Below are 14,211 nucleotides of genomic sequence, written 5' to 3'. Positions count from 1 at the left end.
TTCTGAACCTTATAAAATGTAAATGAGTAGCAGTAAATTTACAAGTTCAGTAGTAAAACCTATCTTGCTATGTTATTTTTTACATAAAATATAAAAATATTACTGATGCGTACGATGAGATATTGTACTTTACCTTTTGCTCGCTCGCGTGTTAAGTGGCGAGATTGAATGAGAGATAAGGGTGTGCGATGCATGCGTTCTGCACGCCCTTATCTCTCACTCACTCTCGTCACTTAACACCCGAGCGAGCGAAAAGGTGTGTATCTCACCATACGCGCCTGCTTATTACAAATAATATTTCAGATATCGATGAATGCTTGGATAAAAATATTTGTCCAAAAGATAAAACCTGCGAAAATACCTCAGGCAGCTACAAATGTAATTGTCAAACGGGATCCAGTTTGAATCAAAATTCACAAAAATGCGAAAGTAAATTGTAATATTCTACATTATATTAAAACATATTTTAATTATGCATATTCTTAGAAATAAAAGATTGCGATCGTGAGCCCTTCCCGTGCCCAAAAGGATATCTATGTTTAAATACTGCAGGAAGCCATAAATGCATAAAACCAAACTTTGAAAAACGTATGATATTTTCTTTATATTTTTATTTAATCAAAATACGAATTACAATTTTTTGTCACAAATAAACATTTCTCGCCGATTTCCTAAAATTGATTTTTACATATATGGTCATATTCATTTAAAATATATTTTTACATGAATAAGAGTTTGATGATTTTTATTATTTATATATTTTTAATCAGCGCATAATATATAATATAATTGTGGCAAAAAAATACATATTCATTGAACAGCTTTAGATAACGATGAATGTAAAGAATCGTCGAAAACTTGTGGAGATAACGCAGAATGTAAAAAAGATAAAGATCACTTCATATGCGTTTGTAATTCTGGTTTTGAGCGAGTTCAGAATATGTGCATTGGTAAGTTATTGGCGTAGATAAAACTATACTATATTTACTATTGTAATTCACACTGATTAATCTATACATTAAAAGATAAAGATGAATGCAGATTAAATTTGCACAAGTGTGATATGCACATATGTATAAATACTATCGGAAGTTATAAATGTAAGTGCAGAGATGGTTATGAAGAAAATCCAATATTAAAACGGTGTTTTGGTAAATACAAGCTATATTTTATAATTTTAATACATTAATAAAGTATTTTGTTACATATTTTTTAGATATTGACGAATGTAGAACAAATAAAAACACATGTCAAACTAATGAAAGGTGTGTGAATACGATCGGAAGTTTTACATGTGAATGTAATTATGGATTTATTCGCAACGCTGAAATTCTGGCTTGTGAAGGTTTATATTTTAAATTGCTAATTGCTAAAAAATGTTACTAAGTAAACAGCACTAACTTAATGTTTCAGATATAGATGAATGCAAACTAAAGATTCACAATTGTGGAGTTTCCCAGGCTTGTTTCAATACAGAGGGAAGCTTCAAATGTTTATGTCAAGATGGATATTATTTGGATTCATACAATAAAATATGCAGAGGTAATTATTTTTCACATTTTATATATTATACTAATCATCATCATTTTTTTAATAATAATCATGCATAGATATCAATGAGTGCCAATTGACACCAAGTAAATGTAAAGAAAATGAGGTATGCAAGAATACCGTGGGCAGTTACACATGCAGTTGCAAGACTGGATATTATTTTGACAGAAAAACAAATCAATGTAAAGGTAAGAAGTTCGTTTATATATTTATTAATTTGTCGAGAGACAGTCATTAAATGTTTTCGCAATAAATAGTTGTCTTTTGAAATAGGTTTAATCAAATTTAGCTCCGCGGATTGAAAAACAATAATTATTTCGAACAATTTAGCTCTATAATTTTTCACCATTTTTATGAATAGAACTTTTATGAAATTTATTAAATAATTACATAAAAAAAATATTTTAAAGCAGCAGCAAAATCTTGAACTAAATCAGGCCTTTAAGCAGGGTTATGTGTTAAATTTGAATTTATATAGGACACGTGTCACATGTAGTGAGTAAAACGTTCGGCTTTTTCGCAATTAGTATTAGTAAAGTCTCCATTCTCAAATTACGTTACTCGGTTTTAAACGAATTTTTTGATAGACAAAATTAGAGTCGTTCAAGGCATTTACTATTTAAAAAAAACTTAATAAATAATCACTAATTTCAGACATCGATGAGTGCGCAAATAAACAGCATACATGTAACGTAAATCTAAAATGTAAAAACACTAATGGAAGTTTCGAATGCGTTTGTAGAGATGGATTTCAAATGATGCAAAATTCTCGCTATTGCACTGGTAAATCAATTATTTGGAATATAGTGATTTTCAATCATGTAACGCATTGTTGTAAGTGATTTTTTTTCAGACATTAACGAATGTTTGAACACAAATGTTTGTTCTTCAAATCAACTGTGTAGAAATACACATGGAAGTTATGTATGCTTATGTAAAAATGGATATAATTTTAATAGTCGCTCAAAAACGTGTGAAGGTGTAACACATTTTTATTAATAAACAATATTGACTTTCTTATCTATTTTTATATTTAATACATAAATCTCACATTACAGATATTGATGAATGCATTACAGGCAATAATGATTGTGGAGAAAATCAATATTGCAAAAATATGCCAGGAAGTTATGAATGTTTATGTCACGTTGGATATAATATGAATACAATTTCAAAAGAATGCATCGGTTTCTATTTTACGATAAATGCTTTAATATAAAAATGCGTAACCTAATTTTTAATTTTATTTTAGATATTGATGAATGTTTAGATAGAAGAATATGCTCTGCATCATTTTGTGAAAACTCGATTGGTAGTTATAGCTGCACGTGTGGAACAGGATATACATTGAATGAAAAATCGCAAGGATGTGAAGGTAACTCACACTCTTTTTCTTGAACATGGTCCTATCTATAAATAAAAAGGAACTGACGGTTAATGTAGTAATAATAAAATAATATAACGTAATACTGGTAGATCTATCCTAATATACATATATGCGTCATGTGTACCACCGATCGTCGTCGTGCGAAGATTAGTTGTGGTCGTACATAATTATTAAATTTTACTTATCTGGGTTTTTTATAGATTATCACAGATCTAGTTTTTTAAACATATTAACTTAACCTTACTTTATTATTAAATATTTGATAAAAACAACCAAAAGATAAGCAAGCATTAAAAAAATGTTAAATAATGAATAAAAATATATTCAATGCGTTTAAGCAAAATGTTATTTTATCTATTAATTCCAGATCTTTTTATTATATTATTTTTAATTATTGTAAAAATTTTCGTTGAACTAACTTTCAACGAAAATTCAATCCTAATCTACAATAATAAATTATATTTTTCTAATCTATTATTTAACTTATTAGCTATTTTTTATTAGCAGATAAAGCGCTAGCGCTTTTCTTGATCTGTTTCTAATTTTTAACGGTGAAATTTCTTTGTATCTTTGTCTAGAAAATGTAGTTCTTTTCTGCGACTGTTTCTTTATTTTGTTTTATTATATAAAAATGTTTGAAAATTTAAAAATACTTACTAATAATATGAAATGCTTTTTATAGATCTAGATGAGTGTCAAAATCCAGAAATTTGTCGGTCAGAAGAAGAGTGTAAAAATGAAATTGGAAGTTTCAAATGTGTTTCAAAGTGTATACAAGGATTCATTTATAATGCAACCTTGAACATTTGTGATGGTAAATGAAATAAAATATGATATAATATTATTACAATCGAATATAAAGAACTGGTGTTTTTCAGATATAAATGAATGCGCAGTTCACAATATTAACTGTGGTGGGAATAATGAATGCGTTAATACACCTGGAAGCTTTTATTGTAATGCTTCATTATCTAATTTAGTGTTTGGCTATAAAATATAAAATAAAATTATCATCAATAAGCAATTAAACTGTTGATTTTCAGGTAGTCCTAAAAAAATAACTAGTTGTTCACTTGGATACGAAGTAGATACTGAAAACAACATTTGTAAAGGTAAATATATTTTTTTCTTATCATAAATATAATACAATATATGCATAAATAATTAATAATATAATAAATAATACATAAATGTTCAGGTAAAAGATTATATACTTTGGGTGTAAATAATATGTATTTGACTTGAACCGCATATGTATAATCATCTAACATAATATCTGACCTAACCGACAATTTAGAAATTACTATTCCCTAATTGTTCTGTAAAATCATGTAGTGAATCTCATCTTGATTTATTGCTAAAAACTGTTCTTTACAAAGCTTATCTAACTTAAGAGAGATTTTGAATGTATCAAATACATTTATAAATAAGCTTCTAAAGCAAAAATTTAAAGAGTTGTTTTACACGACGTGTATGGAAAATATTACAAGATGCTCGCCTTTATTATGATTTATCCGTTTGTTATTCCTTTCCTCTAATTTTCAGCATTCTTGAATCTAGATATATAATTTGAGTTTCCCGAATAACGAAATACTCCCTTTTAATAAAAAAAATAATAGGATATTTACGTTGAGATACGATTTGCTAAGTTCTCGTAGAATGTAGCGAAGTATTGGAGGGTGCTGTCGACAACTGAATTATTCCCAAGAAATTTATCTTTGAATTCCGTCTTCGAGAATCACGATCGCGTCCTTTTTTAATGTTCGAAAGAGCAAGGACGTTAGCACTAGCTGATTCGCTTGTGGCTGATGCCATCCGGCTCCTTAATACTCTGACATTGCACATTGACCTATCTAATATTAGCTATTCCGTTTCGTATAATTTAGCCCTTTGAATATTGAGTTAATTTATAAACATTTGTTAATTAGCTAGTATACACCTGAGAGAGAGTAAATTTTACGTATATTTTCATAAATATTCTGTTGTTATTTATTTATTATTGCATTAATAGTAAATAATTATTAAAAAATCAGTGATTTTTTTAGTTTTATTGCTTTGATTTATTTTACTACTTTTTTGTATGATTATGTTTTAATAATTTATTTTACCACTTTTAATTTAATATTTTTATTTGTTATTTTACATATTTAATATTTATTATTCGGCTTTTATGGATTTTTTTATATCAATACAGAGGCTTTTAATATTTTTTATAAAATAATATTAAATATTTTTTGTTATGTTAATTTATTTTGTACTATTTAATTTATTGATATTATTTTGTATAGAAATTATACAGAAAAAAAATTAAGAAAAATATTATATAATATAAATAATTATAATATTTTTTATTTATTCAGTTATATATTTAAATATATTACTATCTGGGATACTTCATAACAGCGAAATATCAACTGCCGTACATGTACGGCGATACTTCTCAATGGTTTAATTTTAATATTTTATGATTTTTTTCTCTTTCTCACTATTTTTTATATTTTTGCTATTGTTTTTATATTTATTTATTTTTCGTGTATCGTAATAATTTAATGTATTGTTAATTTTTTGTACCGTGGGTATGCATAGGAATAACCTGATCATTCTTGATCTAATTTAATTTAAATAAATAAATAATATTCTAAATATGGAAGTAGTTCACCTTAAAATGCTATTCTTCTTCCTGGCCATCTTCTTAATTGTATATTGCCTTAAATGCTAAGGTGTGAGATTTAAATCTTAGGGTAATGTTTATTAGAGAAAATCGAGATAGTAAAAGCATAAGCTTTTTTACTATACATTATATTTTTTGTGCATTTTATTAATAACAATATAATAGATAGTTTAATTATTTGACCATCGTGGCGCTTTGAGGTCACGGTGGTATTAATTTAATTTTAATGAGCAAAATTCACATGTATTGAATGGCTTTATAAAGAATGTAAAAAAAATACTAAAACGACAGGCTTTAACGATCAAAATTAAAGTCTAAAATCTTACAAAAAAGCAATATAAGAGCAAGAAAATATATAATTTGTATGAATATTATTGGTATTTAAAAGCTTGTGGTTATTGTGCAATAATGGGTGTTCTACACAATTTTTATATCTTTTTTACATATTATTATTGTAAAGTATATATTCATCCTGGATTAAAATATTATTATGGGATACAATATTTGTCATTTCTAAAGAATTGTTTATACGTGTTGCCAGCGTTTCGGATAAACGACTGTTAAATTTACGATAGTAAATAAATGGTAATGTTGAGCACCATTAAAAAAATAGTACATTAATAAAAAATATATTTATTGCTATAGTTAACAATTTTAAATTAATAACTTTATAGATGTCGATGAATGCAAAAGATATGAATATATTTGCAGCAACAATGCAGATTGCATAAATACTCAAGGTTCTTATAGATGTAGATGTCATCTTGGGTTTTCTTTCGTTAATGGCAGATGTCATGGTAAGAAAGATTATTTTTTTTAAATTCAGATATTGAACATAATTTATTTAAATATTTATTGACTATTACAGATATTGACGAATGTAAAACTGAAGGAATATGTAACGATAAAGAAGCAGATTGCGTCAATAACGAGGGATCCTACAAATGCGTGTGCAAAAATAAAAATTATCAATATCATGCTTCGACTAAGAGCTGTGAGTATTAAAGTATTTACAATTTAATATTTGTATTAACTATTTTAATCAAAATTTGTATTTAAGGCGAATTGGTGTGTCCACAAGGATACGAATTTTTTAACAATGTTTGCATAGGTAATTTTCATGAGGCATGTATATCGATAATTAAAATATTAAAATTTAGTATATATCACCTTTCAGATATAAATGAATGTGAACAGAATATATGCCAAAACGTAAAATGTCAAAACAGTTATGGAAATTATACTTGCACTTGCAATAAAGGTTACGAATATGATTATGAATCTAAGCAATGTCAAGATACAAACGAATGCTCTAAGTATTATGTCGGTGAAATATATTTGATGTCAATGTATTAAATTCGTATAAAAACTGTATTATGATACTTAATTACTTTTTAAGGTATGTAGGCCAGAAGAGATTTGTATAAATACAGATGGTTCATACCGTTGCATACCAAACAATTGTAATTATAACTACATAGGTCTTTGTCATCATTTTTGTGAAAAAAACCTCCTTGGTAAATATGAATGCTCTTGTCGTCAAGGATATAAGATCGGTATTGATCACAGGTTTATATATTATTTATCGTAACTAACCTTTTTACCAGAAAATCGTAAAACTGTTTCCTGCAACAATAACATGCGTATCTGAATGCTTATAATTGAATTTATTTATTAGTGTTCTTGGATATAAAGTTGTTTTTACTTTTTACAGAACATGCTCAGACATTGACGAATGCCAAAATAACGTTTGTAATAATGGAGTATGTGAAAACTTGATTGGATCCTATAAATGCAATTGTGCTGATGGTTACAAAAACATACGTACCTTAACACAATGCGATGGTGCGTTAAAATTAACAAAAATATTTAATTATTGTATTGTAATTAATATCCCTTAAAATTCGAATGCATTTTTAAAATATCTGATAGACTAGCAATGCTACATAAAAAATAAAAAAATATTCTAGTCGCGGTAACATTTCTGAATTAAAAGAATTGCGAAAAAATTGAAAAGCTCATTTCAGGTGATTTCAATGCTTACTGATTTAAAGTATATATGAAGTATTTATTAGATAAAAGCTACATATTAGATATAAATGCAAGAAAGTATTTCTTTATTGTATTTAAAAAAATGGCTCTTTTTTCTTCAAGCTAGAATTCAATTCCACCATAATAAAATTACATCAATAATCATCAGATTTAAATATATGCCAAAGGATATATAAATCCTGCTTACTTGCGCAAATATATGCGACAACATGCAACCCTTACCGCTCTCTATACCAAAAATTATGGTGTGTTAAGCCAATGTTTCCTCAGTAAAAAATTGTCGTGTCATACTTTAAGTATTTTTTATGTTATTGCAAATCTCAAAAAAAACATTTAGAGTACATTAGAGAGTCAAAATTGCGCCGTTTATTCTAAATCGTTGTAGCCAACAAACCGTTGTAGTCATCAGTGCTCTAGAACGCTTGCCTTGCGCGAACCATCCAGCTCCTTACCGTGCGTGCCTGATGCATAGATGTTTTCGGCGATAGCTACGAGGAGCTCAAACAATTCGATAGTACACGACGTTTTTATATGTACGCCATAAACATTTTTAACTATTAAAAACCAGTTTTCAAATTATAAAAATAATCTGAAAAAACTGGTTGTTAAATGTTTTTTTAAATTAACGAACTATAACTCATTTATTTATTCTCATGTTACTTTATATATCTCAATACTGTTTTGCAATATATTATGGCTTATAAAACCGATACAGCAATTTATAGACTTGAAACAAGATTTAAGTATTTTTCAATGGCTCAATATTACAATAATCAAAGTATAATTTTATTGTTTAAAAATGCATTCTTTTTTTTTACTTATTGTATTTTGTATAGATTTATTTACGTTCAATTTAATTTCGAATTTATTTTTATTCTTGAAGATATTAATGAATGCGACAACCCAGGAATATGCGGACCAGATATGATCTGTCGTAATTTTATAGGGAAATATGAATGTACCTGTGCTTCCGGATACAAATTAAACGAGATTAATAATCGTTGTGAAAGAAGTAAAAAATGTTATTATAATGTTCACAGTGTTAGATAATCTAAAACATACCTAATTATCGTTCCAGGTACAATAGATTGTGATTCATTAAATTGCGCGTACCAATGCGTTAAAACAAACATTGGATTTGCGTGCGAGTGTCCAAAAGGTTATACAATTTATAACGGGAGTTTTTGCAATGGTAAGTTATATAAGTAGTATGATATAAATCAGTTTATATATATATATTTTATTTTTAGATATAAATGAATGCGAACAATGGCCAAGTGCTTGTCCAAATAAAATATGCAACAATTTTGCAGGTGGTTTTAACTGTACCAGCTGCCCAAAGAGGTACAGGCTACAGGAGAGGTTGTACTTTTTATAAATTATATAATTTAATTAAACAGGAATTAGTTTCAAGTACTGAACCTATACGATACATAATTCGTGTACTTAAAGATATGCGTGGCTGTTCCCGTCGTAACCTACAAGTCGTATTGAGGATCGAGTTGAAATCTTTTATATTTTAGTGACTGCTCTTTTCGTGATATATTTTTTCGACAATTGGCTGCTAATAGGCTACAAACTTTATACGGTAGTTAAAATGTTGTTAGACACCAATTTGCATCAAGCGCATAATCTATTATTTTTACGAGATATTTAAAAAAAATTATCGACCCGCTGACATTCATGACTTAATATCGTAATATCCAGAAATGTCTTTTCACGGTCGTGTTCTATTTTAACGAAAAGCAACTTTTAAATCTGCCGATTAAATGTCTTTATTGTATAAATACTATTGTGTTTCTCGCGCTTGAAATTAAAGCTTTTGCTTCGAGATTTGTTTTGTTCGTTTCTCACACTCGTTAATTGCTGGGTAGTACAATTAGTAAACCTGACAACTAATAGTCAGTTTTTATTTTAAATGTATTTTAAAAAAATGCTTGACTGATTTTTTTATATTTTAAAAAGATACAGTAATATTTCAAAATTGCCTCTTATAAATCAGTCATAAAATATTTATATTCTTTTAAATAATACTAATAATTTTTATATGAATAATTTAGTTTTGATTTTCAAACAAATCTCACTAACCATTTTTTAAAAGTTACTGTGTTTATAAGTAACTAAACATATTTTAATAATATTATATTTAAAAATTACTGACTATTGTTTGTAAAAAAAGTAATTTTAAATTTGTTGCTTTTAAAATATGTTGTTTATAATTTTAAAAAAATGTATTTTAATTAATTATTTTTTACAGTAAATGCGTATGTGAAACCTGCAAAACAAAATATTTGAAATATTATGCGGTTATAATAAATCATCTACAATATGCATCACCGGAAAACCCATATCAAGTGAGTATTCAAAATATTGTAAAAACTACAATCATTACATATTATATACATTTTCAGTTGATATATATTCCAAGATTCAAGAGTCAAGGAGAAAAAGTCAAGTTTTTTTATCAATTACAATTAAATGAAGTATTCAAGCAAGTATTTTATGCTAATATATTTTTGTTATATCTTAATTATTTAGAATGATAATTTAATGAACATATTTTAGATTAATCGAATTGAATCAATCATTTGTCGTTAATTTGATTAAACCAGCGGTGCACATAAAACATTCTGGAAAAGTTTTTATAAATGTCATTAAGAACCAATACACAGAATCACATCAAATACATTTTTCAATTTCCAAATATGGATTATAGTGACATTATCTTTACTTAATTTATGTTAATCTGATATTCACTTTCATAAGTTTAATTGTATATATTTATGTGAGTATATTATCAAATAAAATTATTTCTGAACATATTTTTTTTAAATAATAAAAACGTGTCACTTAGTGCCGGATAATCTCTGTGATATCGACGTGTGCTCGATGAGGAATTTGGGTTAAGCATACTTGGAGGAAGCTCTGGCCAGAGGAAGTCCGGCTGTCGGTTGCTAACGCGTGATTTATTTCAATGGGAACGACACTATCGTCCCACGACTCCAAGGGCTTTGCCACGGAAAGCTACGTCACGTTTTTACGTGACACTAACGTACCGCAAAGTCGGAAAATTGCATTTTTAATTAAAATTGCTTAAAATAAACAATTTATATTTTCATTATTATGTCATTGTGTCACTGTGCAACATATTTTTTCTTTGTACTAAGTATTATTTTTCCTAAACAAAAAAGTTAATCAACATAGCAATTAACTTATGACAAGATTTTTTATTATAAAAGGGCGTTTAAAACATAAAGTACCACAAGAATCTCAGTTAGGTATATTATTTTTTGTATTACATAAAAAATAAATTAAGAATTTATCGCATCTCACATATTGCTCCATAGATTGTCTCTATTTTGATATTAAATGTTTTAAAAACATGATATAGTGCTCTACCAGGCACGTACGGTAAGATACATTCCCTTTCGCTCGCTCGCGTGTTAAGTGACGAGAGCGAGTGAGAAGAAGTGGGCGTGCGGAACGCATGTAATGCACGCCCTTATCTCTCACTCACTCTCGTCACTTAACACGCGAGCGAGCGAAAGAGAATGTATCTCGCCGTACGCGCCTGGTTCCTACGTTTTATGTGATATGAAATATGATATGAAAAAATACTCTAAAAAAAGTTAATATAATTTATAAAGTAAAATCGTATAATTTTTTTTAAATTTTGTAAAGTTTACACATATTAAAACTTTATTCTTGTTAAAAAAAAAAACATTTTTTTTTAAATTATTTTTGCACAATGAACGTTATGGTTTAAAAATATTGCTTTTAAATTTATAAAATAACTCTCATAATTTAAAAAAATAGGCAATTTTCTATTGTGGTACGCGGCAAAATTTTCATCTACAATGTGGCCCGATAGCCAAAAGATTTTCCCACTCCTGATTTTTAATCATCACAACCGGTGAATTTGTTATTCTTCTTTAAGGAAATAATTTTTTCTTGTACCATTCATGCGGATTTTTCAATCTCGTAGATCTGATTAAAATCAATTGTCAATATTGTAATACCTTGTTCATCTAATAAGTTTAATAATTCCGCAGGTATATTATCATTTCTTTGAACATCTTTGCTTGCATTTTATACTTCAAATTATCATATATTTTGCGTTATTTGCTTTTTATTTTGAAAACGCAAAATGTATTCATTAATAGAAGTATATATTTTTTTTTTTGTAGAATATATGTTTATTATTAAACAATAAGCAATAAATCCATTGAGTTTTCATCGTAGACATTTACAGTTTTCCCCGATATGCGCACGAAAACCGAATTTTGCCGAGTGCGCACGAACGCTCATGGGGGGACCAACCCGTGAATCTGTGATGGTAAACCTTTTTTGAAATAATATTAATAACAATATAATACCTGCCTTATGCTTAAAATATAAAAAAATAAAGTATAGCTAATTATATATTATACTAATAAACGAATTTTATTCTTGTCATTAATATGTTTTAGAAGCATAAATATAACTTCGTCTGAAATAAGCCAAAATAAGAATCTAAAAATTTTGTTTTAAAAATTATATCAAAATAAAATACATAGAGTTCAAATCATCTGAACAAATTTGAACAAATCAAGAGAGATCAATCCGTTTCGACACATCCATAAGGGCGCTCGCTAGACAATACATTTTACCCTGCGCACATTACTATTGTTCTTCGACTCTTTGTTACGGATCGCCGAAGTGGCTATCCAGCCGTTTCGAGGATGTGTCCAAATAGCGATGCAATTAACATGCATGCATCCTCTTCTACGATTCGCCATAGCTGGCTTGAACCAGCATTATAAAATATGTGAAATCTAGTCACATAGGAGAGAGGCAAGCAAAGGCGAAAAAATCAGCAGAGCATAGCGAGAACCCAGCACAACAAATCCCAGCTGCTCTGCAGATATCACAGTCGGCAATAATACAACTCGACATACCAGTAAAGACTCTCTGACTTCCAAGACCTGCCATTTTAACTTCACCGCCTGATAGAGACATTAACATTTCTCTATATATGTGGTGATTTTTATATGTTTTTAAAATATATTATTTTTAGCTTTTTCAGTATCAATTCATTCATATGAAAAAATAAAATTTCTATTGAAGATCTTAATAAAAAATGACAAAGGATTTTTTTTATTTATCAGATCAGCAGATATCATTCAAAAATACAAACTAGATCCTTCGCTAAATTTTCAAAAATATAAAATAAGAAAAAATAAAGGACTTTCAATAAAATAGAACTATTAGAAAAAATACATAATTATTTAAAGATGCACAAACAATTAAAAAAGGTTAATGATATAATTTACAGAAACAGCAATAAATCATTACATATGTATTGTTTGATTTTCTGTTGCAACCTGACAGTCGTAAGCCCAATGCGTTACAGAGGGGTAGATCAGACATCTATATATACATATGTACATATATAGAATAACTATGGCAATTGTTGCTCTGACTATAAACGTCATTTCAGCTTTTTCCGGGTGGGTGGGGGCAAAAGTTGTCCAGCCAGTAATCTTTTTTTATTTATATTTCATTAAGAAACATAATATTTCTTTAAATAGCATGAATTTTTCTAGCTAAATTCAAGAGGAATCCTCAGCAGTGAAAAATTACGACTTAATAATAATAAGTACGAAGCGAATGAATCATATTTAAACTGAAGTTTGAGCAATAGGAGAGCGCAAAAAACAATTATCCTTTCTCAGAAGTCAAAAATCCACGTCAAAAGCAATAAAATCGTGTCGGCACCGTTAGCGGCAGAGATAATTCTTATATAAATATTTTAGGTATGCACCCTAAATATTTAATATTTTTTTTTAATTATTTTCTTATATAATAATCATCATAACGCATTGGAGAAATCTGACAAGTCAGATTTGCTTAAAAAAATTATTATAAATTATTATGAGCTAACAATTAATAGATGTCATTTTTTTAGGTGAAGCATTTTTTATAAATAAAAAATTAAGTATGCTGCCAGGGCCGGAACCCCTGAACTTTAGATTATTAGTCTAGACTTCACAGACTACGCTATTATGACCATATGTAAAATTTGCAAACAAAATGATTGCAAAGTTTAAGATATGGAGGGAACATATTATATGTACGTACTGAAACATATATTTCTTAACAAATTATATTATAACAAATTAAAATATATTACAATATGAAGTAGACAATGCAATTAAAAAAGATAGATGCAGAATCATTAAAATTATTACTAAAATAAATGGAAATAAATCCTCTTAAAAATAATAAGCCAGAATTTTTAAGTTTTTAAATACTAAGATCACATCCATTACTTCCTCAAAATAAGCTTTCTCAAGCGCTTTCTCAATGTCAATGAAACATAAGTTAACATCTACATTAGTACACTAAAAATAGCTTATTTTATTCATTAACTATTGCAGAACCCAAACTGTGTATTAATCTGACAATCAATTTATCATAAATATACGAAAGACACTCTTTTGTATTTTATATTTATAATATAATTTGAGTCAAAGTAACGAAATGTTTGCAATCGCTGAGCGCTAGGAGC

At 27.9% G+C, this 14,211-nt stretch overlaps 1 protein-coding gene across 12 annotated transcripts in view; it reads left to right on the top strand.

Annotated features, from left to right (window-relative positions):
- The window catches only part of LOC148235604 (uncharacterized), a 36,337-nt gene extending 25,710 nt beyond the window's left edge, over positions 1 to 10,627 (top strand). For 4 of the 12 annotated variants that reach the window (XM_088185071.1, XM_088185072.1, XM_088185065.1 and 1 more), the window contains 26 exons: positions 304 to 429; positions 487 to 588; positions 822 to 950; positions 1,026 to 1,151; positions 1,217 to 1,345; positions 1,414 to 1,542; positions 1,611 to 1,739; positions 2,206 to 2,334; positions 2,405 to 2,530; positions 2,610 to 2,738; positions 2,804 to 2,926; positions 3,621 to 3,752; positions 3,817 to 3,894; positions 3,982 to 4,050; positions 6,284 to 6,406; positions 6,478 to 6,603; positions 6,670 to 6,720; positions 6,787 to 6,932; positions 7,009 to 7,178; positions 7,324 to 7,454; positions 8,545 to 8,673; positions 8,740 to 8,853; positions 8,912 to 9,023; positions 9,919 to 10,015; positions 10,073 to 10,152; positions 10,227 to 10,479. In XM_088185071.1, coding sequence (XP_088041197.1) covers positions 304 to 429; positions 487 to 588; positions 822 to 950; positions 1,026 to 1,151; positions 1,217 to 1,345; positions 1,414 to 1,542; positions 1,611 to 1,739; positions 2,206 to 2,334; positions 2,405 to 2,530; positions 2,610 to 2,738; positions 2,804 to 2,926; positions 3,621 to 3,752; positions 3,817 to 3,894; positions 3,982 to 4,050; positions 6,284 to 6,406; positions 6,478 to 6,603; positions 6,670 to 6,720; positions 6,787 to 6,932; positions 7,009 to 7,178; positions 7,324 to 7,454; positions 8,545 to 8,673; positions 8,740 to 8,853; positions 8,912 to 9,023; positions 9,919 to 10,015; positions 10,073 to 10,152; positions 10,227 to 10,377 — 3,086 coding nt within the window. In that variant the 3' untranslated portion in view covers positions 10,378 to 10,479. Of the gene's footprint in view, positions 1 to 303; positions 430 to 486; positions 589 to 821; positions 951 to 1,025; positions 1,152 to 1,216; positions 1,346 to 1,413; positions 1,543 to 1,610; positions 1,740 to 2,205; positions 2,335 to 2,390; positions 2,531 to 2,609; positions 2,739 to 2,803; positions 2,927 to 3,620; positions 3,753 to 3,816; positions 3,895 to 3,981; positions 4,051 to 6,283; positions 6,407 to 6,477; positions 6,604 to 6,669; positions 6,721 to 6,769; positions 6,933 to 7,008; positions 7,179 to 7,323; positions 7,455 to 8,544; positions 8,674 to 8,739; positions 8,854 to 8,911; positions 9,024 to 9,918; positions 10,016 to 10,072; positions 10,153 to 10,226; positions 10,480 to 10,515 lie in introns of those variants that run through there. The other 8 variants (XR_015809434.1, XR_015809435.1, XM_088185068.1 and 5 more) reach the window with 8 other exon arrangements.
- The last annotated feature ends 3,584 nt before the right edge of the window (positions 10,628 to 14,211 follow it).

The sequence above is a fragment of the Plectrocnemia conspersa genome, unplaced genomic scaffold (genome assembly GCF_051122295.1).
Source record: "Plectrocnemia conspersa isolate PC_06_02 unplaced genomic scaffold, ASM5112229v1 ptg000004l, whole genome shotgun sequence".
NCBI lineage: Eukaryota > Metazoa > Arthropoda > Insecta > Trichoptera > Polycentropodidae > Plectrocnemia > Plectrocnemia conspersa.
Note: the sequence above shows the minus strand (reverse complement) of the source record. Positions and strands in the feature narration are given on the sequence as shown.